General features: G+C 53.2%; 2 protein-coding genes and 2 long non-coding RNA genes across 5 annotated transcripts in view; 2 read left to right on the forward strand and 2 right to left on the reverse strand.

Moving 5' to 3' along the window:
* LOC131487996 (uncharacterized) overlaps positions 1–23,711 on the forward strand; it is a 170,127-nt gene that overhangs the window by 119,076 nt on the left and 27,340 nt on the right. The gene's annotated exons all lie outside the window — the stretch shown is intronic.
* BEST1 (bestrophin 1) lies at positions 2,922–14,762 on the forward strand. 2 transcript variants are annotated; one of them, XM_058689262.1, is made up of 11 exons: positions 2,922–3,040; positions 4,144–4,316; positions 5,717–5,811; positions 6,286–6,519; positions 7,075–7,229; positions 7,589–7,666; positions 8,192–8,344; positions 9,925–10,005; positions 10,303–10,454; positions 12,696–13,343; positions 14,388–14,762. In XM_058689262.1, exons 1-11 carry the CDS (start codon positions 2,945–2,947, stop codon positions 14,404–14,406), a joined length of 1,884 nt encoding a protein of 627 aa, XP_058545245.1. In that variant the 5' UTR covers positions 2,922–2,944; the 3' UTR covers positions 14,407–14,762. The 2 variants fall into 2 exon arrangements, with proteins under 2 accessions (XP_058545245.1, XP_058545246.1); XM_058689263.1 differs by lacking the exon at positions 9,925–10,005.
* Positions 14,863–17,722, reverse strand: FTH1 (ferritin heavy chain 1). Its single transcript, XM_058689282.1, has 4 exons — positions 17,397–17,722; positions 15,717–15,863; positions 15,284–15,409; positions 14,863–15,189 (listed from the first exon to the last, which is right to left on the reverse strand). The coding sequence occupies exons 1-4, from the start codon at positions 17,508–17,510 to the stop codon at positions 15,025–15,027; spliced, it is 552 nt and encodes a 183-aa protein (XP_058545265.1). The 5' UTR covers positions 17,511–17,722; the 3' UTR covers positions 14,863–15,024.
* On the reverse strand, positions 21,174–22,781 carry LOC131487998 (uncharacterized). Its single transcript, XR_009250043.1, has 3 exons — positions 22,270–22,781; positions 21,800–21,932; positions 21,174–21,663 (listed from the first exon to the last, which is right to left on the reverse strand). It is a non-coding gene; the product is annotated as an uncharacterized LOC131487998 (long non-coding RNA).

Here is a 23,711-nt window from a genome sequence, read left to right on the forward strand (position 1 = left end):
CCCTCCGTCCTTCTCAGCTCCGGCGAACTCCTACCCATGCCTCAGGACCCGGCTGAAATGATCCCTTCCGTGTAACAGTTTCCCTGGCCTCTGGTGTCCCTGACACAGCTGCGAGGACTTGCCATTTTGTGTTAAAGTTATTGCAGGGTTTCCTTCGTTTTTATTTGACTATGAATTTTTGGACGCAGGAGGAATCGGATGAGGCTTCATTCCGGCATCAGAAATGGTTTGTTGGAGGACTACTTTGTGGAACAGAAAGCAGAAGAGGATGACCCTGACTGGGGTGGACGCCATCCTTGCAGGGGTTAATCCTGGGGCCCTTTGTCCAAGCACAGCGTGGGTCCATCAGTGCTTGCTATAGCCTCTCTGTGTGCCTTGAGATGCAGGCTGGGGACATTTTCATGGCTGGGAGCCACTGGAAAAGACCCCGACTTATGCCTGGGGTCTACCTGTCTTAGCACTGGGCTGGGGCCAGGAGCAGCTTCTCACCAGGTGTGTCTGTGGATATCCTGGGGCATCTGGGAGGGGAAGGAGGGGGGCACAGCACTGTCAGCTGGTCCTGGTAGGACTTTTGGGATATCGGCAAGGAACCTGAAGTTCAGGGGAGAGAGAGAGCGCTCCGGTTGCCACGGTGTCTTCCGACTCTCTTTCATGGCTCTACAGCTGCTGGTCAGGGTGAAGGAGAAGAAGGAGCCTCCAGGGCCAGCTCCAGGGTCCCTACAGACCGCTCATCAGCCAACAGGGCTTCCGTGGCCGGAGCCAGCGAGTCAGGGGCGCCCTCCAGTGGTCATTATGGGGGAGGCAGGAACCTGAGCGCGCAAAAAGGGAGGTGTTTCCCTCCTTCAGCTAACGTTAAGTGAGCATGCCCGCGCCAGACGGGTGCTAGGCACATGTTTCAGTTCTAACTAAAAATATATTGAGCATCTGCTAAGTGGAGAGCTCTCCCTGGAGTGTAGACATTTTTGGGTGGGGGAAGACGGAATGCAAGGTAGGGAATTAACCCTTCCAGCAGTGATTCTCAACCCACGTTGTCCATTGGCCTTGCCTGAGGAACTTGAGAAAACATGAGGGTCTGGGGCCCGTCCACCCAACCGAATCTGCCGGGGTGGGGGCGGACGCACCAGGGGCCGGCAGCCGGGCACGAGAACCACTGGTTTGGAGAGTTGACTGAATCATCACCCATCGTTCTCATTGCTGAGGTAGTGCTACTGTCCCATTTTCCAGACGAGGACGCTGAGGCTCAAGGGAAGGACAGCGATGGGAAAGATGTTTCCCACTGCACAGGCAGCAAATCGTCCTCGAAGAGACCCCCCCCCCCCCCTCCTAACTGCAATGGCCTTATCGTTTGCTGTGATTAGAAAAATATGCAAGGCGGTTGTGAAACGGTAAGTTTTCCCCGTAGGCAGGGAATTACAAAGGCGAAAAGTGGTGCGCACAAAAGTCACCTGCAATCTCAGCATTGTGAACACTCAGGAGTATGTCAGAGAGAGGGAAAGAGAGACGAGGGAGAAAGGGATGCAGGGAGGAGAAGGGGGAGGGAGGGAAGGCGTGGATTGATTTTAAGGCTCGAGGTCATTTTGGTTTTTTTGTTTTTTTTTTTTAATTTTTTTTTCAACGGTTTTTATTTATTTTTGGGACAGAGAGAGACAGAGCATGAACGGGGAAGGGGCAGAGAGAGAGGGAGACACACAGAATTGGAAACAGGCTCCAGGCTCCGAGCCATCAGCCCAGAGCCTGACGCGGGGCTCGAACTCACAGACCGCGAGATCGTGACCTGGCTGAAGTCGGACGCTTAGCCGACTGCGCCACCCAGGCGCCCCGAGGCTCGAGGTCATTTTGTAAATCAGGGCTTCGGAAAGTGCGATCTTCAGACGTGGGCCAGCAGCGCTCGTTAGAAATGCAGCCCGCCCCTCCCCCACGACCCCCAACCCGGTCGCCGAATCAGGCTCTGGAGCAAGATCCCGAGAAGCTGCATGTTTCGTATACATTCCAGACCCTTCCTATGGCCACTGGCTGAAGACCAAAAGCCCCTGGGGCTTCCAGCTTTCACAAGAGGAGCCTGTCCTGGACAGCCATCACTTCCAGGGGCTTAGGGCCCTTGCGTATAGATTGATGTATTAAACTGTTTGGAAGCAGGAGCTGAGACGTTAACCAGCTGCCCTTGGGGTCCTGGGTACATACCCCCATTTTGCGTGGGCTGGCTAAAAGCCAGCAACAAAAACACCGAGGCTGCTGCGTCATCCTTCACCAGGCCCAGCCCCCACACAGCAGCCTCCTACCCCCGCCTTCTTCCGTAGCTATGAACCAACCCACCGACTGGATTCTGCCAGCCAATCACAGCCCGAAAAACCTATGATGTCACCATCAGCCAATCAGAGCTCCTCACCAGCATAGGAAGACTAATGTCACTCTTAAAAAGGTGATGAGGCCTAAAGCGAGGCCATCCTTTTTGGATAGGGGCACTGAGGCCTAGGGAGACGCAGAGGCCCACTGGGGTCAGCCACACGGGTGGCAGAGCCAGGACTGGAAGCCAGGACTTCTGACCATGGTCCAGTGTTCTTTCCACTGCCCTCCGTGCTGCCCAAACCCCGAAGGGCCTGGGCCGGGGCTCCCTCTCTCGTGTAGCTCCTGGCACCGGAGATGAGGACCAGGGCCCCGGCCCCACTCCCGACAGCTCTCCCTGCAAGACCTCAGCCGTCAGAAACAGATCCTTCAGTCTCTGGATTTGAGGGGCCAGAGAAAATGGCGGGATTGGGCCCATGGTGGAAGGGAGCTGCCCCAAATTCTAGCCTGGTCTCAGCCCCCACAGCCCCCAGGAAGGAATTAGAGGGGCCCTGGCCAGGCTGTGCTGGCTGCTAATGTGCAGATTATGAGGAGGGGCCAAAACAAGGGCTCCTTTGTGGAGGCCCTGGATTAGGCAGTCAAGTGACCGCCTAACACACGCATGGGCAGGGTCACTGGCCGCAGGACCCCCAAGAGTCCCATCGGTCCAGTGGCCAGAAATGTCGTGGGATTCCCTGAGAGGACTGGAGCTCCTCCTGTGAGTAGCGGTTGGCCCAGGCAGGTGGGGCCGGGGCTTTGAGGGCCCCTGGGGTAGATGGCTGTCCTTGCAACAGTGTGGGGGATGCGGACACATGGGCAGCACGTGTGCGGGGGGGGGGGGGGGGGCACCAGTGCGTGTGTGTGTGTGTGTGTGTGTGTGTGTGCAAAGTCTCTGAGGTGGGAGGTGGGAATGAGTTTGGTGTGCACAAGGCACAAAGACAGCCACCCCACCTGCATCAGAGCGAGTAGGGGGAGGGCAGGTGGCAGCCATTGCTTCGGGAAGTTTTTCCTGAGCACCTGCTATGAGAACACAGTGGGAGCTTCCATTCTAAGGCAGGAATAGGCAGACAGCCAATTCAAGTATAACAAGAGAAATGCTATGGAGAAAAATCGATAAGATGAGGGGACAGAGAACCAGTGGCACTGGGAGGCTATCTCCAGGTAGAGTAGTTGGCTGCATCCTTTCTGAGCAGACGACCCGAAGTGGGAATGAGCCACACAGATTAGGAAGAGCATCCTCCAGGCACAAGGATTAGCAAGTGGAAAGGCCCTGGGGTCACTGACCAGTAAACATTATTTGAGCATCTCGATTAGCAAGTGGAAAGGCCCTGGGGTCACTGATCAGTAAACATTATTTGAGCATCTCTACCAGCCAGACTCTGTTCTGGGCAGTGGGGACAGGGAAGTGGACAAGACCGACGAGGCCCCTCACCAGTCTTGGTCCAAAGTGGCTGAGGGTGCTTGGTGAGCTAGTGAACAAGATGGGCTCGGGGGACCAAGCCCAATGTGTGGACTTTGCTATTGCTGTTGTCATTACCTCTGTCAGACAACTTAAGGGCACAGACCTATCTGTGTCTTCTCTGCCAAGGCTGTGGGCAGCTCTGGGCTCACTTCCCTGGCTTCCCATGTCCCACAGTCAAGAAGAGCCAAAAGGGCCTTTGAGGCCACCTCATCCCCCTCGCAGTGTCCAGACAGGAAAGCTGAGGCCCAGAGCAGGGAGGAGTCCTGGCTAAGATCACTCACGACGCCCAGACAAGCTCTGACCAAGCCCCCTGCTCCCTGCCAGGCCCTCATCGGTGTCCCTCCCTGTCTGTCTACTAGCGTGCCCCCCCGTGCTCAGTCATGACCGTCACCTACTCAAGCCAAGTGGCTAATGCCCGCTTAGGCTCCTTCTCCCGCCTGCTCCTGTGCTGGCGCGGCAGCATCTACAAGCTGATCTATGGCGAGTTCCTCATCTTCTTGCTCAGCTACTACATCATCCGTTTCATTTACAGGTGCAGGGGGACAGGCTGGGGTGGGGCCTGGGAGGGGCGCGGCTGGGGCTTGGAACAACTAGGGGGACGCTCTTACAGGACCAGAGTCCTATAAGGCTGACCTGAGCTCCTAGCCAAGCCCTGGGGGCTGGGGGCTGGGGGCTGGGGGCTGGGAGGACATAAAAGGAGTCAGACTGGGAGGGCAGCTCACGGCAGGCCAGGAGTATCTTTCTCCCAACTCGGGGACAGGCCCGGGAACCCAGGCCTTACCTGGTCCCACTCAGCCAGCCTGTTTTCCTGAGTCCCACACAAGCTCAATCCCAGACCATACTTTTCCCCCCCTCCAATAAACATGTTTATTTAAACAATAAAATGTAGGACAGATACTATCACAGAATATACAAAAGCATTTTGAGTGGAGAAAAGCACTTATGACCGAAATGGATTGAAGGGCTCTTACATAGGGAAAGTTCTTGGATTCGCAATTACAATGCCAATAACAAAGCACATTGATTTTCTTTGGTTGTTACTAGGCCATCAAGATCCTTTTTTAAGAAAAATTAGAGTTCATTTCTGAGAGTTTTAAGTTGATAGCAAAATTGAACGGGAGGTAGAGAGTTTCCATATGCTCCCTCGAACACACGCAGCCTCCCCCACTATCAACGTCCCACGGCAAAGTGGCCTATGTGTTGTAATGGATGAACCCACACGGTCACATCATTGTCACCCAAAGTTCATACTATACACCAAGGTCCACGCTCGGTGTTGTGCATTCTGTGGGTTTGGACAGATGCGTAATGATATGTATTCATCATTTTAGTATCATACTCAGTAGTTTCACTGCCCTAAAAGTCCTCCGGACTTCACCTATTCAACCCCCCCCCCCATACATATTTTTATTAAAAATATTTTTTTAATGTTTATTTTTGAGAGAGCACGCACACGCACACAAGAAGGGGAGGGGCAGAGAGAGAGAGGGAGACACAGAATCCGAAGCAGGCTCCAGGCTCTGAGCTGTCAGCACCGAGCCTGACGTGGGGCTCAAACCCACGGACTGTGAGATCCTGACGCGAACAGAAGTCAGCCGCCCAACCGACTGAGCCACCCAGGCGCCTCATATGCTTTTTAAACACCAAATGCTATTTGAACCTGCTTGGGATCCTTTAAAAGGGGGTCAGTGGTGCCTGAAACTGACTCCTGGCGAGACCTTCCTATAGCTCACAGAAAACCTCCTGAGGGGGCCTCTTCCAGCCATGGAGCAGAGGCCCCCTTGGGGCTTGGGGTTGCCAGAGAAGGACGGGTTGGGCCAGTGAAAGGGGCAGGGAAGGGTGGGGGAGCAAAGCAGCAGTCACATTCTACCCTAGGCCTGGCTGGACGTGGTACCTGTCTCAGCCATGTCTACACATCCCCCTCCCCCCCAGGATGGCCCTCACGGAGGAACAGCAGGTGATGTTTGAGAAACTGACTCTGTATTGCGACAGCTACATCCAGCTCATCCCCATTTCCTTCGTGCTGGGTGAGCTCCCCCTTCTGAACGTCCGGGTCCCAGGGGCTGCTCCAGGCTCCAGACAGGGACACTACGAGGAACTAGCTGGTGAAGGCCACTGGAATGTCAGTGCCTCTTGGCAGTTCACAGAAATGGGGGGACTGCCCCCAGACGGAATGAAGTTAGACATTAGGAAGGAGGTCCTGCTGTTGGCACTCAAGACCCCAGTTTCTGAGGGCAGCCCTGACAGGGTCCCTGGAGCCTCTGTGCAGGAGGGGAGGGGTCTGGCAGATTTCTGGGTTAAGCGGGGGGCCTCTGGAAGCAAGAGCTTGGGGCTCTTGCGCCTTTCTGCGGCGATGGTCTTCCCCTGCTGAGTGCCTTCCAGGAGGGTTGGGGCTGGGCCCCGCTCCCATCACAAAGATGGAGAAACCAGGCTTCGCCCTTGTTTGGCTCTGGCCGCAGCCTGGGCCCTCGCCTCGCCCCCCTCCCCCTTCTCCTGCCCAGGCTTCTACGTGACGCTGGTCGTGACCCGCTGGTGGAACCAGTACGAGAACCTGCCATGGCCCGATCGCCTTATGAACCTGGTGTCGGGCTTGGTGGAGGGCAAGGACGAGCAAGGCCGGCTGCTGCGGCGCACGCTCATCCGCTACGCCAACCTGGGCAACGTACTGATCCTGCGCAGCGTCAGCGCCGCAGTCTACAAGCGCTTTCCCAGTTCCCAGCATCTGGTGAAAGCAGGTGGGCGGGGCGGCGGGGCGGGGGCAGGGCCGGTGGGTGGAGCCAGAGGCCTGCCTGCTGATGATTGGGTGGGGATGGGGTCGACCCCTGGGTCGAATTGGGCGGGGCGGAGTCAGGTGCGCGAAGGTGGGTGGGGCGAGGCCCGGGGAACCACGCGAGGGGAGGGTTTTGAGATATGGCTAAGGACCCTTGAGGGATGAGAGAAGAGTGGGGACTGAGGGCCCGGAGTGGGGCTTTGGGAATCGGCAAGAAAGTACCGGTCTGCCTGCCTCTGTCCTTCCCTGTCCAGCTCTGCGGGTTTTCAGTCTCTGACCTTCCCTGGCCCTTACCTGAGCTGGTCCTCATTAAGAAGACAGACACTTCTCACGTGCTCAGGCCAGAACAGCACATAGTAGGCACTCAGTAATTATTTGTTGAAAGAGGATGGCAAAGAAGCTCAGAGGTCCCAATGAACTTGGCCCTAAATCCTGGGCTTCGGCAAGGCCTGGCCACCCCTGCCAGCCCGTCCCTTCTGCAGGTTCCCCCACGCGCTGCCTTCTTAACTCCACCCCGCAGGCTTTATGACCCCCGCGGAACGCAAGCACTTAGAAAAGCTGAGCTTGCCGCACAACACGTTCTGGGTGCCCTGGGTGTGGTTTGCCAACCTGTCAATGAAGGCGTGGATCGGAGGTCGAATCCGGGACCCTGTCCTGCTCCAGAGCCTGTTGAACGTGAGCTTCCCGACACAGATGGGGCTGTTGCAGAGTGGGGACGGTTGTGCCCGAGGTTGCACAAAGTTTCCTACAAAGAGGAGGCTTGAGGGTCTTCCCAGAACCTGCCTTGAGATTGTAGGATTTTGTCCGACAGCATTCCACAACCCACCGTGGCCCCTTGCCCCCGGTTCCCTTCCCACTTCCTCTCTAGAGTGAGCCCTGGAGATCCTGGTTCCTTTTTGATAGATGAGGAGGCTGAGGCACAAAGAGGTTAAGGGAGCTGCCCATGACCACACAGCCAGGGGCTGGACCATGAGGGCTTGAGCTTGGGAGAGCACACGGTGGTCAGAACCCCAACCCTCCCTCCTGCTCCCTAGGAGATGAACGTCTTGCGTACTCAGTGTGGACTCCTGTTTGCCTATGACTGGATCAGTATCCCACTGGTGTACACACAGGTAAGGACTAAGCCAGTAGAGCTGCCCATTTGGGAAACGAGGTGGGGGGTGCTGGCAGGACTTGGAGAAACAGCCTGTCATAGGAAGGGCTCACTTAGGGGCTAAGAGGCTCCCCTGGGAGTTAGATCTGGACTTTGCGGGTCCTCTCCAGTGCCAAGTTGGAAGAGTCTGGGCTCCTGCCTGGTTCAGCCCAGCAGAGGCAGTGTGATCATCCCTATTTTATTTTATTTTTTATTTTTTTATTTATCTATTTTTTTTAATACGAAATTTATTGTCAGATTGGTTTCCATACAACGCCCAGTGCTCATCCCAACAGGTGCCCTCCTCAGTACCCATCACCCACCCCCCCCTCCCTCCCACCCCCCATCGACCCTCAGTTTGTCATCCCCGTTTTAGAGATCACAGAGACCCAGAGTCACTGGACTGCACAAGTCAGAGCAAGGTCTCGTTCTCCCAGCCTAGGGAGCTTCCTGACTTCAGGGCCTCCCCCAGCTCATTTCTGCTGCCACCTCCCTTTCCTCCCAGGTGGTGACCGTGGCGGTTTACAGCTTCTTCCTGGCTTGCTTGATCGGGCGGCAGTTTCTGAACCCGGCCAAGGCCTATCCTGGCCATGAGCTGGACCTCGTTGTGCCCGTTTTCACGTTCCTGCAGTTCTTTTTCTATGCTGGCTGGCTGAAGGTGAGATTCTCTGCCTCACAAGACCGGGTGAGGTCACGGCCAGGAGGTCCATGCTCAGCCAGGAAAGGAGAGTCTCAAATGTGGAAAGTGGGCTGCTCGGCCCCGCCCACCACCCTCTGGTCTCCTCCTTCCCCGTGTCTTAACATAGGAAGAAACCGAGACCCAGAGAAGAGCAGGACCCGCCAGAGGCCTGTGTCTGATCCCAGTGCTTCACCCGAGGCCTAGGACATAGCCGGCAGGAAAGAGACAGGGAAAGCTCCGTTGTCAAACCATTAGATGTCCCCTCAAGAGAACGTTCTCCAAACATCTGTCCGGAACAAGGGAAATGTATGGACTAAGATGGCAGTAGCTGACCCCACTGGCGAGGCAACTCCTCACCGTCCCCAGTGATGAGGCTCTGGTCCCAAATTTGTCCCCTCTGCTTCGTAAAGCAAAAGCCCTGATGTTAACTACCCTAGCCCCCATCCTTTCAAGGCAGATTAGCACCACCTCTCCTTACTCAAGAAATCTATCCAGGGCGGGATGGGGGAAGGTGTCTCATCCCCACCCCAAGTGGCTTTTCCAGGTTTTCCTCCCACTACATCCGGAGCTGTCCCTAACAGGAGTTCTGAACAGCACCATTTCCTCTCCATCTCTTTATCTTTCCTCCGTTGTTTTTTTTTATTTTTTTATTTTTTAACATTTATTTTTGAGAGACAGAGCAAGACAGAGCATGAGTGGGGGAGGGGCAGAGAGAGGCAGGGGCACAGAATGCAAAGCAGGCTCCAGACTCCGAGCTGTCGGCACAGAGGCCAACGCGAGGCTCGAACCCACAGACCGCGAGATCATGACCTGAGTCAGACACTCAACCGACTGAGCCACCCAGGCGCCCCAGATCTTTCCTCCATTTCTCACCCACCCTCTGTCTCTTCCTTTTTTCCTTTATTTTTTGGTAGCGGTGGTGACGGCACGTTGCCTTCTCCCTCCCTCCTGTGCATGGTTTGCGCGTGCGCGCGCGCGCGCGCACACACACACACACACACACACACACACACACAGCTATTCCTTCCCCATCCACACCCTCAGCCCCTCAGTCATCTTCGCTTCAAACCAGATCACACCCATTTTTCTGGTTGAAATTCCCCAGCGGCTTACGGGATGTCCCTTGAACCCTTAGTGCAGCTCACCCCTGCTGCGGGGCTTTGTCAGGGGACTTCACAGGTTACTGCCAGGATTCATCCTGCCTGGACCCCCCTTTATTTGGTCACAGCCTCAACGTCTCTGTTGCATTGAAAACAATGAATAAATGAGTGTTTGAAGACTGGAATGAGTAAATGAACGAATGCACAGAATTCTGGAACTCCGGGGAGCATATAGGTTTGGGAGGTACCAGTGATGACTGGTACTGAGTGACACAATGAAGGACAGCTCTTCCCTGAAGAGCTTCCCTAAAGGGAAGGACATACTGGCTTTGGAGATGGTGGTTAGGGAGGCCAGGCATCGAGGGGGGCGTGGAACTAGAAGGAGCTGAAAGTTTAAGGCCAGGGAGCAGGCTGCAGGGAATCGACCTGAGGATTTCCAGAGCCTCACCTCTCCCCAAGGTGGCAGAGCAGCTCATCAACCCATTTGGAGAGGATGATGATGACTTTGAGACCAACTGGATTGTCGACAGGAGCCTGCAGGTATTTGGGGAGAGGGGGCACCTATCCTGTGGTCCTTCCCTGAAAGGGCCAGGGAGGGGACCCCACAGGTCTGCAGGAAGGCCTCACCGTGAACTGCCCCCTCCCAGCCAACCATTCATTCACAGGATTCTCACCCCAACTTCCGACGCTGCAGACGGGCCTCAGTCTCTCCATTTCACAAGTAGGGAAACTGAGGCCCAGAGAGAGGGAAGTGACCTCTCCAAGTCATCTAGCAAATTCAAGGTCCTGCTTGGGCTGACCTTTCTGATGGATTTTCCTTCTGTGCCTGGCAACCAGGTGTCCCTGTTGGCTGTGGACGAGATGCACCAGGACCTGCCCCCAATGGAGCGGGATATGTACTGGAATGATCCAGAACCACAACCCCCCTATACAGCTGCTTCCGCCCAGTATCGTCGACCCTCCTTTTTAGGCTCTACCTTCAACATCAGGTGAGCAGTGCCCGGGACCACTTTGGTGAGTCGAAAAGCCCAAGTGCAAGGGCCTGCCTGAAAACTTAGAATAGCGCTGGTTAATACGTATCGGATGTGTGCTAAGTGCTGGGAATTCTGCTAAGCTCTTTGTATAAGCTCTCTTTTTCCTCCCAATGGTTTGGTACCTCCAGTTTTCAGGTGATTAAGTCCAAGTTCAGAGAGGTTAAGTGGGTTGTCCAGCCCAAGGTCACATAGTTAGCAAGTGATACACGTGGACCAGGTGTTTCTGCTTCTATCTCCACATCCTTACCTTGAACTGTTTAGTAATTCCTAAAGCCGTAAGGGATTGTAGGTATAGCCAGTCTAAGCCCCCCCACGTCCAGAGCTGGAAACAGGTCCTGAGAAAAGAAGGCACTTACTCAAGGGCAGTCAGTGATCAGTGATGCAGTTGGGATGTCAGAGCCTGGTTCCCAGCTCTGGTCCGGAACTACGTTTCCTGATAAGCCAGGGTGCTTGGACGGGGAGTGAAAGCGGGGAGGGGGAGGAAGTGAGGGGAAGGACGGCAAGCACGTCCCCAGCAAGACGCTGGGTCATCACAGGTAACTTCTGGGTTGGCTCCGTGCTACAGAGCACAGGCCTCAAGTCACCCACCGCAGCCAGCCAGACTTCCCTGACCATGGGTCCTGATTCCCTGATTCCGTCCGAATCCCTTCCAAGCTGCAGCAGGGTCACAGCGGGCTGAAGGGCCATCCCAGACAGCCCTCTGTCCCCAGTATGAGAGTGGGGAGGACTTTATAGAGTCACCTGCATGTCAGGATCCATACCATCAAGATTTTCTTCCACAGTATTAAGCATTGTTGTCTTTTTTTTTTTTTTTCTTCGAGAGGCTTTTTAAAGTTTATTTATTTTTGAGAGAGAGAAAGAGGAAGCACAAGCGAGACAGGGGCAGAGAGAGAGAGAGAGAGAGAGAGAGAGAGAGAGAGAGAGAGAATCCCAAGCAGGCTCTGCACAGATGATGGACCCCCGATGCGGGGCTCGAACTCCCAAACCGTGAGATCGTGACCTGAGATGAAGTCGGGTGCTTAACCAGCTGAGCCACCCAGGTACCCCAGCACTATTGGCTTTTAAAAACCATATTATCTGGGGCGTCTGGGGGGCTCAGTCAGTTAAGCATCTGACTTCAGTTCAGGTCATGATCTCGTGGTTTGCGAGTTCGAGCCCCGCGTCGGGCTCTGTGCTGACGGCTCGGAGCCTTGGAGCCCGCTTCGGATTCTGTGTCTCCCTCTCCCTCTCTGCCCCTTCCCTGCTCGTGCTCTCTCAAAAATAAGTGTTAATAAATAAATTAATTAATTAATAAATAACATAAAAATAAAAACCAAATATTCTCTTAAGCCATAATTAGAATTAGCGAGTCTCTAGTAGGTGTGAGGAAGGTTTGAAAAAGCGATCACATGAAGGCTGGAGGCTTGCTCGGGTCAGAAACATTTCTGGAAGTTGCTTTTGAATTCCATGTGGTCTGTACTCTGGCAGCTGAAGGTTGGGTGGAGGACAGAGAACAGTGATACATAGACCTTGTCTGCAAGGAACACACAATTCAGTGAGGGGACTCAAACCCAAGGCCCCAACTCTGGATACAAGGTGCAAAGTACCAGGTGCCTGGGGGAGACGGAACATAGAACAAGAGACCGCCTTTGGCCTGGGAGGTGGCCTCCAGCTGGACCCGGAGCTGGGCCTTGAAGCATGGGGAGAATGTGGACACGAGGGCGGGCAGGCCACACTCTGGGATAGGCGGGCTCTTTCCTGCAGAGCAAAGGCCTTGGGCTTCCAGAAAGCCAGACTTCTTTGTGGATATGCTGCTCCGCAGTTACAACCGCAAACCCCCAGCCTGCCCAGAGTCACTCCTGGGCCTCATGTGACTGACCAGACCTGGGGAGCAGTATTCTGCTCGCCTGGAGTGAGGGATGCTCACGAGAAGATGGAGATGAAGACAGAGCCCTTAAGTGCCAGGCTGGGGGGGGCGGGGGGCAAGGAAGGGTTAGTCAACACGGGCAAGAGGGAGGTACACAACAGTGAGGGGAGCCGGGCCTGGAAGGTTTCATAGGGCAGTAGAGGATGGGTCGGGAGAGAGGTGAGTCCAGGCATAGTGAGAAACACTGTGTGTCTTTGGCTTTGGGCCATAGAGAGGGAAAAGAGGGGGTGAAGGAGAAGTCAAGTCAGGCTTTGGTCCTTGTCCGCTGCTCAACTGAGTCTCCTTTACAGTCTGCATAAGGAAGACATGGGGTTTCAGGCAAATCCAGAAGAGGAGGAGGACCCTCAAACTGGCATCATTGGCCGCTTCCTAGGGCTACAGTCCCACGACCACCATCCCCCCAGGACAAACTCAAAGACCAAACTACTGCGACCCAAGAAAGAAGGCCTTCTCCAAGAGGGCCAGCCCAAGAAACTCGGGAGTGCCAGACAGCACCCTAGGAACCAGGAAGGCGGCAAGCCTTGGAAGATTGAGGAGGAGGATGATGTTTTCGAGACTGCTGCACTATACGGGAGGTCAGGCTACCACAGTGCCCCCCAGACGCCCCTCAGCCACACCCCTATGGTCTTCCCACCTGGGAAGTCAGCACCCTCAGGCCTTCGCAGAGTCTCAGGCACAGACAGCGCTGTCAAAGACCAAAGCCTACAGCCTGTGACTCCTGAGAGAGAGAACAGTTTTGAACTGCTCTCAGATGGCGTCGGGTCCTCAACGGAGAACCCACAAGTGGGTCACATGAAGAAGAAAACCGTGGAGTTTAACCTGACCGACGTGTCGGAGACCTCGGAACATCATCTCAGAGAATCACATTTGGACCAGTCAAGCAACATAGAGAGAATACTCAGAAGTCACGGAGATCCCTACTGGGCCTTGGAAGACAGGTCTGTTCTCTACCTTAGCCAGGTCACTTCACCTCCTCCCCTCCCCACACTCCCACCCACATGGGGGGAAGCCCCACCAGCTTCCCTTGCTGTGAGCCTACCCTTCCTTCCACCATTTTTCCTATGGTTCCCTCACTGCCAGAGCATGCTGGACTCAACACCTTGCACTGCCTTGGGGCACACACCTGGCCACCTCAGCAAGGGCCCTAGTTAAGTGCTGAGGGCTTTTGCTCATTTCCCCCAAGAACCCGATACCACCAGGAAGAGTCCCCTGGGTCCCAGGTGAAGGAAGCAGAGGTTGCACTGACTGGAGCGATGCCTGGGGGCTACCAGGCCAGGCTTAGGTGGGCATGTTATCCCTGGAGCTCACTTTTGGAGGAGCAGACCCAAAACCATGAGGCAGAGCTAGGGACTCTAGGCTGCAACCTAAGAACTCCACTCACTACCCAGCCTCAGCTGGGTGACCGCATATGAACACTCCCCGACAACCCTTCAGTGATCCTGGAAAGTATTACACCCCTGGGAACTGGTAGATGGTCAAGGTGAGGGTGGCCAGGTCCCTTGGGGTATCTTACGGCTTTGTGGAACTCATCAGGACTTCTGAACTTCAGTGTGCTCTTCATGCTGCCTCGGGGGGGTCCATCCAAATCTGTCAAAACCCTAGCAGGTGTTTCCCTACGTTCAGGATTTCACCCATTAGACCCACCCTACCCCACCCCCAATCATGATGTGGGAAGTGTAACTTCCCATTTCTAGATTCTCAAGCAGTTAACTTCTGGGTCAGAATGCGCACTTTGTGATTAAAAGCCCGAAAAGGGCTACCATCGGTTTTGTTTCCAGCCAGACAGAAACTTACGAATCACCGTGGCTTGTTTGGGAAAGGACATCAATGTAGTCGTTAGCAAGGAGATGGTTCTGTGGTCTCCTGACACTACTGATGTTTTGTAGTTTAGATGTCCCAACCTTTGCCGCACTACACAACTAGTTTTAACACTGAAGTGGAGAGCTTCTGTACTCACGTTAACTTTCTCCAATTTTCTCTAGGGATGAAGCACACTCTTAGCCTGTTTCCCCGAGGGGGACGCTTCGCCGGCCTGGTCCTACCTGCATGTACACCAGCGGGACACTGATCCAGTCATAGCCACATAGCTGTCCACACTGAAGCATACGTTCGTATGACAGCCTGAATTAAATGGTTGGCTTGATGGGTAACAAAAATCAGTAGTTTCGGGACTACTTAAGCCTTTAAGTGCCTTTCGTACATAACAATTGGGAAAGCTAGACGAATCACCGGAAACATGTAATTCAAAACATCAAATTCAGCATCCGGAGTCCTTACGTCCTGTCTGAATTCCACACCCCCAACCTTGACATCTTTTCCAAACTAAAGAGTTGAATAAATACAAATCCTCCTAGGCATTTCATTTGGTTACCGTGGTTGAACTGCAGCACTCACAGATTTTGCAAAGAGGACCTAGATCCATTTCTAGCCCATCTCGACTACTCAAAAGACAACAGCTGGGTACCAAATTACTTTATTTGAAGGAATGGTACAAATGAAAGAAGTTAAGTAGATGTTTTGGTACAACTTCTAGAAAAGGGAAAGGTAACCCCAACACGCATGCACTGCCTCGGTGACCAGGGAAGTCACCAGTGTGGCGATGGGAAGACAGCCTAAGGCTTAGCTCTCATTATCACTGTTTCCCAAGGTGTGCTTGTCAAAGAGATACTCTGCCATGCCAGATTCGGGAGCCCCCATCTTGCGCAGGTTGGTTACGTGGTCACCCAGTTCTTTGATGGATTTCACCTGCTCATTCAGATAATGCGTCTCAATGAAGTCACACAACTAGAAAACAGAAATGGGGAAGAATGTTAGTGGTCGGCTTTCCCGGGAGAGGCAAACGGTTCCCTCCCTGGGCTCCCCGGCTGTCAGTACTCACATGGGGGTCGTTTTTGTCAGTGGCCAGTTTGTGCAGTTCCAGTAGTGACTGATTCACACTCTTCTCCAAGTGTAACGCACACTCCATTGCGTTCAGCCCGTTCTCCCAATCGTCACGGTCTGGTTTCTGAACGAGAGGAGGTCAGGTCAACGCAGCACCTGCAGCCTCTACCAGCCCACAAGTCAGCAAGCACCTCTAACGGGCGCTTCACAAGGGACGCCCAAGTTTCTCCCGCAACAGCTTCCAACTTAACACCCTCGCCCACTACTCTTTGCCTCCTTTGGCTTAGATGGTTAAGCCTAAGAAAAGCCCCAAATCCCGAAGTCGCCTCATTTCATCAGGGCAAGTGCTAGCTTCCGAGTGACTGCTGACACCTGGGGACTGCCAGGTAGCTGGCTTAGGAGGCACGGCACCTCTAGGATCTTTCGTTCACCTTGATGTCTTGAAGGAAGATCCGACCGCCTCGCTGGTTCTGCAGCCTCATCAGCCTCTCAGCATGTTCCCTCTCCTCATGAGATTGGTGAAGAAAATATCTGGCAAAGTTCTTCAAAGCCACATCGTCACGGTCAAAATAGTAAGACTGAAAGGGGAACGTCAATGTTACGCTAAGGAGTCCCGACGAAGGCACTCTGCTGGCCCAAGTCTTTCTTTCTCAAAGCACAGCAAGAAAGGGATCCGTGCTGAAGGAGACTGGGGGCAGGTTGTGTTCCCGGAAAGAACACAACGGTAATTACCGTGTCTTTATCTTGGTCCTTGAAATTGGAAGTTTACTACAAGGAACCTTTAGAATATCAGGGAATTGCCCCCAGCATGGAATTCCTTAAGGCTCTGTATTAGTGCAAAGTTCTTCCGCCCAACGTCCAATTTGATTGGAGAGGGTGTGGGAGTATTTACCCTGTACAAATAGTGCCTTCTCTCTCTACTCCCTGGTTAACCCCTGTCAGAACGTGAACTTGCCAGCTCACAGCAGCCTGTGAAATGTCTAAACAAATTTCTAAAATTAACCCATTAGGGATGGTGCGCTGTGGGCAATGCTAATGTATACAAATACATTGCCAGCAGAAAGCAAAAAAAAAAAAAAAAAAAGGCAAAACAAAAACCCTGAATACAAATATGTTGCCAGCAGAAAACAAAACAAAAACACAAAAAACCTGATTCAGTTTTAGACACTTGCTGTATTCAGGTATTCCTCAAACGGAACGGCAGTCATGGAAATCCAGGCCTGTTTTCAAATGCATCTGGAACATGTCTATTCTTGGATAATTTGCACAATCATAAGACAATTCTAAGTAAAACTCCCACCACCTCGCCTCAAAACCAGGATTTTGGAAAACGGAGCCCACTGACTGGCGCATGGAAAAATTCTTTGCCCAGTTACTGGCGGTGTACTTTATCCGAAAACCACGGGTTCAGTTAGAGGGCCACAACTCTCAGGCACCAAAAAGATAAGGAATTAAGTATCCACGCAAAAGGAGAGATGACTAAGACAACTGTGTCCTCGCAAGGGGAGATTTCCGCGCTTCAATTCAAGTGGGACCCAGAGATAAGCACCACAGAGGGGTGGCGACGGCTGCTCCAGAGTGGTCAGCCTACAGGAGATAAGCCACTTAGCACCAGACCACCCCCGCCCCTCCCGGCCGTTGCTATCCGACACCATTACCCAGCAGGCTCCGCCATACCCGAAAGGGGGGGGGGGGGGCGGTGGGGGTGGGGAGAGGATGGGGGCTGGACCACTTCGCCTGTTACCCAAGCCAAAGGACGACCTCAGGATCACGTGATCGACGCAGGGGAAGGGATGGGAAGGCCAAAACCACCTTCCTCGCTGCAGGATCGTACTGGTCGCAACCGTGGCCGACTCCAGGGTTTCAGCAAACCCGGCTCTCTTTAAATATAGAGGGGGTGCGCAGAGGCGGCCCTGCCAGGGGACACTCGGAAAGGGCGAACTCGCCAGAATGTCTGCGCAAGTCCCGGGAGACCTCGAGCAACGTCCATTTTCTTGCAGGGCGCGCGCGGAGGCGGGAGAGGCCGCCCGTTAGCCACACCCCCGCCCCGCCCCGCCCCGCCCCGCCCCGCCCCGCCGCCCGCGGCCCGGAGAAGCCGCGCCCGCGCTCACCATGGACAGGTAGACGTAGGAGGCGTAGAGCTCCAGGTTGATCTGGCGGTTGATGGCGGCCTCCGAGTCCTGGTGGTAGTTCTGGCGCACCTGCGAGGGGGACGCGGTCGTCATGGCGGCGGCTGAGGAGAGGCGGCGGCGGGCGGTGGCGGCGCTGGAGCGGCGGCGGGAGCCTTGGGGCGGTCCGAGGGCGCTGTGAGGAGATGGCGGAGGGCTGGCTCTGGGCGGCCGGCCGGAGGAGGGTGGTCGAGCGCCGGGTTCCGTCCAAGCACTGTTGAAGCAGGAAACCGCGGCGACTCTCGGCAGACTGTGGCGCAGATGGCCGCGGCCCCGCACTTATAGCGGGATCGGGCGTCAGGCCCGCTCGGGCCAATCAAGCCGCCCGCCCGCCGGGACAGGCCCCGCCTCTTCCGGTGGGCGCGCGGCCCCGCCCCTGGGGCCCTGGGGGAGGGCGGTGCTGCGGGAGGAGGCCGCGCGTGTCCCGCCGCGCGTGGGGCCGGAGGCGTCCTTGTGCTGGGCCGCGCCTTTGCTGCAACTGTGGTGAAGACGTGCGGAAGGGCAGGAAGCCCAGCTCGGAAGCCGGGGCCCAGGGCGTCCCGGGTCCCGGAGCCGACGGAAAGCGCCCCAGGCCCCCGGGGCGTCGGGGCGATTCCTGAGGCCCTGGGCGGGCTCCCCGAGGCTCTTGGCCAAGGGCACGTTAAAAATCCGAGCGGTAGGGCAGCAGTTACCCACACTCGAGGTGACTTCCTCGTCATGCAAATTGGGAAACTGGAAACAGGCCCTAGGAGGCCGTGTGAGTCAGAGATGTGGCTGGGAGAAGGCTGGCTTTCTCTTCCTCAAGGTCTAGAAAGGAGCAAAATGCAGGCCTCGGCCCGTCCCTGGTTGTCCCCCGCCCTTCCGATCCCCGTCCGCCTTTTGCCGAAAGCAAATATGGCTCCTCCTGCAGCTTCTACAACAAAGGCTGGGCGGGCTGTTTCCCGAGAGGCCTGGACAGGGCCTTCCCTGAGGGAGTCCTGGCGGGGTGGGCCGTCTGGGCTTCAGAGAAAATCCAGAGGACGATTTTCTTTTCTAAAGAAAAGACAGGAGAAGCCACTTGGATCTGGAGACGAAGCCATGAGGCCGTTTTGAGATGGTCTCTTTTATGGGCCCCACTTACAGGAGACGTCTCCTGGGGTTACCCTTGGAGAGAAGCCGGTGGGGCTGAATGTACGACATGACCTGCGTGACAGGTGCAAGGAACCCTGGAAGGGCAGGGCTACTGGGTGTGGCTTGCAGCTGTGCCCCAGGCACGAGTAGGTGTGGATTCGAGGATGGCAGAATTGGAGTTAGGCCCGGGCTCCTGTCTTCCAGATTCCCAGTCCGCCGGCTTCGAGGTTCACTGTTCTTAACCGGGTTCCTTCAACACAAGTGGGAGACCTATCCAAGACCCCTTTCGGGGTGCTCACAGACATGAGACTGGAAACTGAACTCCCCAACATTAAAAAAGGGAAGGAGCTCTACTAAAAAAAAGAAGTTGCTGATGGAATCACTGCGATTTCTCTTTCTTGGGTCTCTGCTACACTCCTTTCAAAATGAACGAGCACATGTTACTTTCAGGAAGAAAATTTTAGTGGGGCTAGAGCTACAAAAAATAATAAGCAGAAGGCTGCTGGGAGAGCATAGACAAGGGGTGCCTTAGCGTGTCTGGGGTAGGAGATCAGGGCAGGCTTCCCAAGGGAAGTGACAGTTGAGCTAAGTCTGAAGAAAAAGCTAGAAAGAAGGTGGAGTGGAGGGAGGGAGGGAGGGAGACGGGGAAGGGAGAACAGCATATGCAAAGGTGTGGAAATGGATGGCCTAATCAAGGTACCTTAAGAAAGTGTTGGCCTGGAAAATAGAGTCTGTGTTGGAGAATTCTGGAAGGCTGATAGCGGGTCAAGGTGGGGAAAGACTGTGGGCCATAAAAAGGGGTTCAATTTTATCCTGGGCGATCTGAAGACACTAAAGGATTTCTAAACAGGGAGATACTACATTAGTTTTATTTTTGGAAATCTTACACTGAATCCATAGAAAAGCTCTCCTATATTAGCAGTAAACAGCAGTTAGAAAATGTTACAAGAAAAAAGTATTTTTAACTTACGCTGGCAACAGAAGCTTCAAGTACCTAGGAATAAAGTGAACAGGAAGTATATGAAGAGAATTAGAAATGTTTGCTGCTGGCCAGAAGAGAAAACCTGCATAAAGGAAGAAACACCATGGATAGCCAACCTCAGTTTTGTGAAGATGTCACTTGTCCCCCATGGAAACCTATAGATTCAATGCAATTTCTGTAAAACTCCACGGTACATTTTGGAACTTGACGAAATGATCCTAAATTTGGAAGAATGCATGTGTAGAATAGCTGATAAGCATTTGTCGCAAAAAAGGTTCTGAGGGTTTGCCCTCAGGGCCCGATTTGCCCTCTCTGATATTTAAAAAGTACTATATAAAGTCGTCTAAGCAGTTGGTACCGGCTCAGGAAGATATGATATATCAGTGTTAACAGTCCTATTCGGGTACTTATGGGAACTTCGTAGATGCCGAAGTGACCTTTCAAATTTGGGGAGAAAGAATGGGTTCAACAAATGATGTTGAAACAATGGAGAGTCATATGAAAAAAAAAAATGACTCATTGTATTTCAAAATGTGTTCCAGACAGATTGAAGATCCAAGCCTTTAAAAAACAAAAACACCCATGAAGTTACTAAACGAATATCTAGGAGATTATCTTTTAAAATTCTGGAGTAGGGAGTGTTCTTTTGAGGTTGTAAAAAGCCATAAAGGGGCAGTTGGCAGATTGACTACTTAAAAAAAATGCAAAGTTGGATGGCTGGGAGGTCCAGTGACACGGAGAGCAGGTGACAGACTCAGCCACGTGGGAGAGTGGCACCTGGCCGCCACGAGACAATGCGGAGGACGATCAACGATGGGATTGTGCCAAATAAAAACGGCCAGTGTCTTCAGAAGAGAAAGAATCTGCCAAAGAGAAAATCAATGACACTCCCAATTCCTGTAAGAGCTCCAAATTGTTGCAACAAGTTTGCAAACCCGAAAGTTACTACAACTACCTTGGTGATCAGCTGCACTTGATTACAGGAAGAAGGAATTTAGAACAGACTTGGCCTATTTGCAAGAGGAACAGAGAGAATCCAAAATTTCTGGGACTTGTGGTATTGAAGCTAGAACTGTTTGTCTTTTTCAACCAGTAAAAAATAAAATGGAGAAATACTTTGAGTAGCAAATGCTGATTAAGGTGAATCCTCAGGACAGTGACCAAAATCAAGGACATGGCTCACACAGAGTTTGTGAAAATGAATTAAAATTGTTCTGGGCCACCTGGGTGGCTCAGTCGGTTAAGCGTCTGACTTCGGCTCACGTCATGACCTCAGGGTTCGTGGGTTTGAGCCCCGTGTCGCGGGCTCTGTGCTGACAGCTCAGAGCCTGGAGCCTGCTTTGGATTCTGTGTCTCCCTCTCTCTCTGCCCCTCCTCCGCTACACTCTGTCTCTCTCTCTCTCTCTCAAAAATAAATATTAAAAAATAATAAAATAAAATAAAATTGTTCCTAGTAAGTCCTTTCAGTTGTACAGAGCACTCAGGGAAAAAGAACAGAGGGTATGGTCCTACAAAAACTTGGTAAGTCCAAAATACACGTAGTTACATCTTTGAGGGAGGCATACCTAGAAGAAAAATTGTGGGTATAGCTATAGGAATATGGAACAGACTGGAATCAAGTAGATAAAAAGCCAACAAAACTGTTTTTTCTTTGCAAAAATGAGTGATTTAATTTTTTTGATTAATTACAATAAAATGCACAGAACCTTACATGCTTGATTAAGGGCCAGTGTTGACCCTTGAATCCAGCTGAAACAAGATACAGAAGATTTCCATTATCCTAGAAGTTCCTTTGTATCCCTTTCCAGAAGTTTTCCCCGTGCCCCCCAAGACAACCAGCTTCTGACATTTTTCAATATTGATTAACTTCGCACGTTCTAGAATTTCACATCAATGGAATCATAAAACAACAAGCTGTAAGACAAAAGATGCCATAAACCAAGTTAAAAATACAAATGACAGGGGCGCCTGGGTGGCTCGGTCAGTTAAGCTTCCGACTTTGGCTCAGTTCATGATCTCACGGTTCTTGAGTTCAAGCCCCACGTTGGGCTCGATGCTGACATCTCAGAGCGTGGAGCCCGCTTCGGATTCTGTGTCTCCTTCTCTTTCTGTCCCTCCCCACTCGCACTCTGTCTCTCTCTGAAAAATAAATATTAAAAAAAAATACAAATGACAAATTGAGTTGATATTTGTAGCTTGGTTAAGTAGTGACAACGAATAACTAAAGTATAGAATACTTGTGTGTATGATTATATGTCATGCACGCATAAGTCACTTTTTGCTTATCTTTCCTTCTGGAAAGCTCCTGGAGGGCAGGGTTGTTTCTGCCTTCTTCATCCTGCACTTCCAGCATTTTGCAAGACGCTCGTTACTGGGTGCTCTGTATCTGTCGAGCAAACAGAAGACGGCTGCAGGATTGAATGTGGAGGGTGGATTACAGTCAGGCAAGAGGGCTGGGTACTGTTTGGGAGGGAACAGCCCTGGTTCTCCGCAGAGGAGACAGCAAGAAGATGTGAGATATGAGGGGGACAGAATAGACAGGACGAGGTGGCTGATTGGTAGTGCGAAGGGTGGAAGTAAGGAGTGGGGGGTGGGCAAGAGAGCCCCCAGCCCCTAGGAGCTGGGTGAGTGCAGGACGAAATGCAGGTTGGGGGGAAGGCAAGCTTGCTTTTGGACCCTGGGGTGCTGACTTTCGGGGCCTCCAGGACATCCAGGCGGACAGAGCCAGCATGACATTGGACCCACCTGAAGGAAGTTGGTCTACTGCAGAAAGTGGGTTTCAATAATGAGTATTGGCTCTGTGCTCAGATAAAAACACAGTTGCAGTCATGAGGGAGAGCTTTGACTGTGGTAAGCCATTGGGAGAGGCTGGCTGGGAAGAATGAAAGGGAAATCTTGTGCTGGGCTGAGTGTGTGTGTGTGTGTGTGTGTGTGTGTGTGTGTGTGTGTGTGTGTGTGTTTGCTTGGGCCATTCCCCACCTTCTGGGAACCCTGAGTATTAGAACTGCATTTCCAAGCCTCTAGATTCTTTCAAAGCTGTGACCTGCCCTCTGGACCTTTGCTGACCAGGATTTCGCCTCCCTGCCCCTCCAGCCCCTGCTCCTCGTGACTTGGACGAGGCGGGGCGTTTGGCTGGCCTCCCGGGACAGCCACCTTTTGGGGCTGGGAGCGGCGGGAGGGAGGGCAAGCCAGAGAAGAGCCGGGCTAGTTTTTTTGTTGGTGTTGTTGTTGCTTTTGTTTTTATTTTTTCTGGAAGACACTGGCTTATTCCAGAACTGGAGGGGGAAGAGGCGGGGTGGGGGGGGTGGGGGTGCAGGGGGTGGGGTTGTGGTCGACAACTGCTGTCCCACCGTGACTCAGCACTCTGCTGGTCTGGAGGGTTTGAGCTTTGACTCCAAAAGTGCTTTGTCATCGAGGGGCGGGAAAGACTAGGAGGCTTGGAGGGCTGTAGCTTCACTCTGAGGAGTGAGTGGGTGAACACCCCCATCTTCGCGTGTGGCCGGTTGCCCAGGCTAGACGAACAACGAAGGGATCTGGATCACCCAGCCAAGGAAGGGGGCTAGTGGTAATCACTTTTCCTACCTATTTCTTCCTCAGCGTCGTCCCACCCCACAGTGAGGCCTCTCCCTTCTAGGGACTGTCACCCTAGGGTTACAGTTTAGGACTCCACAGATGGAAAGTCATAAGACCCTTGCAACGTTAAGGCTGCGAAAAGACTTGGGAGTTTCCACGTCACCATGTTTTACAAATAAAGAGGTGAGAGACCTGTAGGAGGCCAGGCTTGCCCAAGGCCATGGTCACTGGCAGGAACACAAGCTGAAAATGTAGACCAGGACACAGGGTGGAGTACAGCGTGGTCGTTAAGAACAACAATAAACTTGTTGCTAGAATGTGTATATCACGTGATATGTATGTGAAAAAGCGGAGCCCCAGGTAGTTGGTGCAAAGGCGAGGACGCTGAAGAAAAATCCCAGGGCTGGAAACCTTGGTGGGGACTGGGAGGGACCGGGTTGATGTTTTAAGTGAACAGCTAACGTTTCAAGTGTCTGGGATTCACCCCGAGGTTCAGGAAAGCGAAGTGTGCAGGAAGTTGGAGTTCGGAAACTTCAAAACTGGAAAGAATGACACCGAGGCAGATTCCGGTGCATTTCTAGACGATGCAGCCGCGATTCGGAGAACTTGGCCTT

This window comes from Neofelis nebulosa, chromosome 10 (genome assembly GCF_028018385.1).
Source record: "Neofelis nebulosa isolate mNeoNeb1 chromosome 10, mNeoNeb1.pri, whole genome shotgun sequence".
In the NCBI taxonomy this organism is placed as follows: Eukaryota; Metazoa; Chordata; class Mammalia; order Carnivora; family Felidae; genus Neofelis; species Neofelis nebulosa.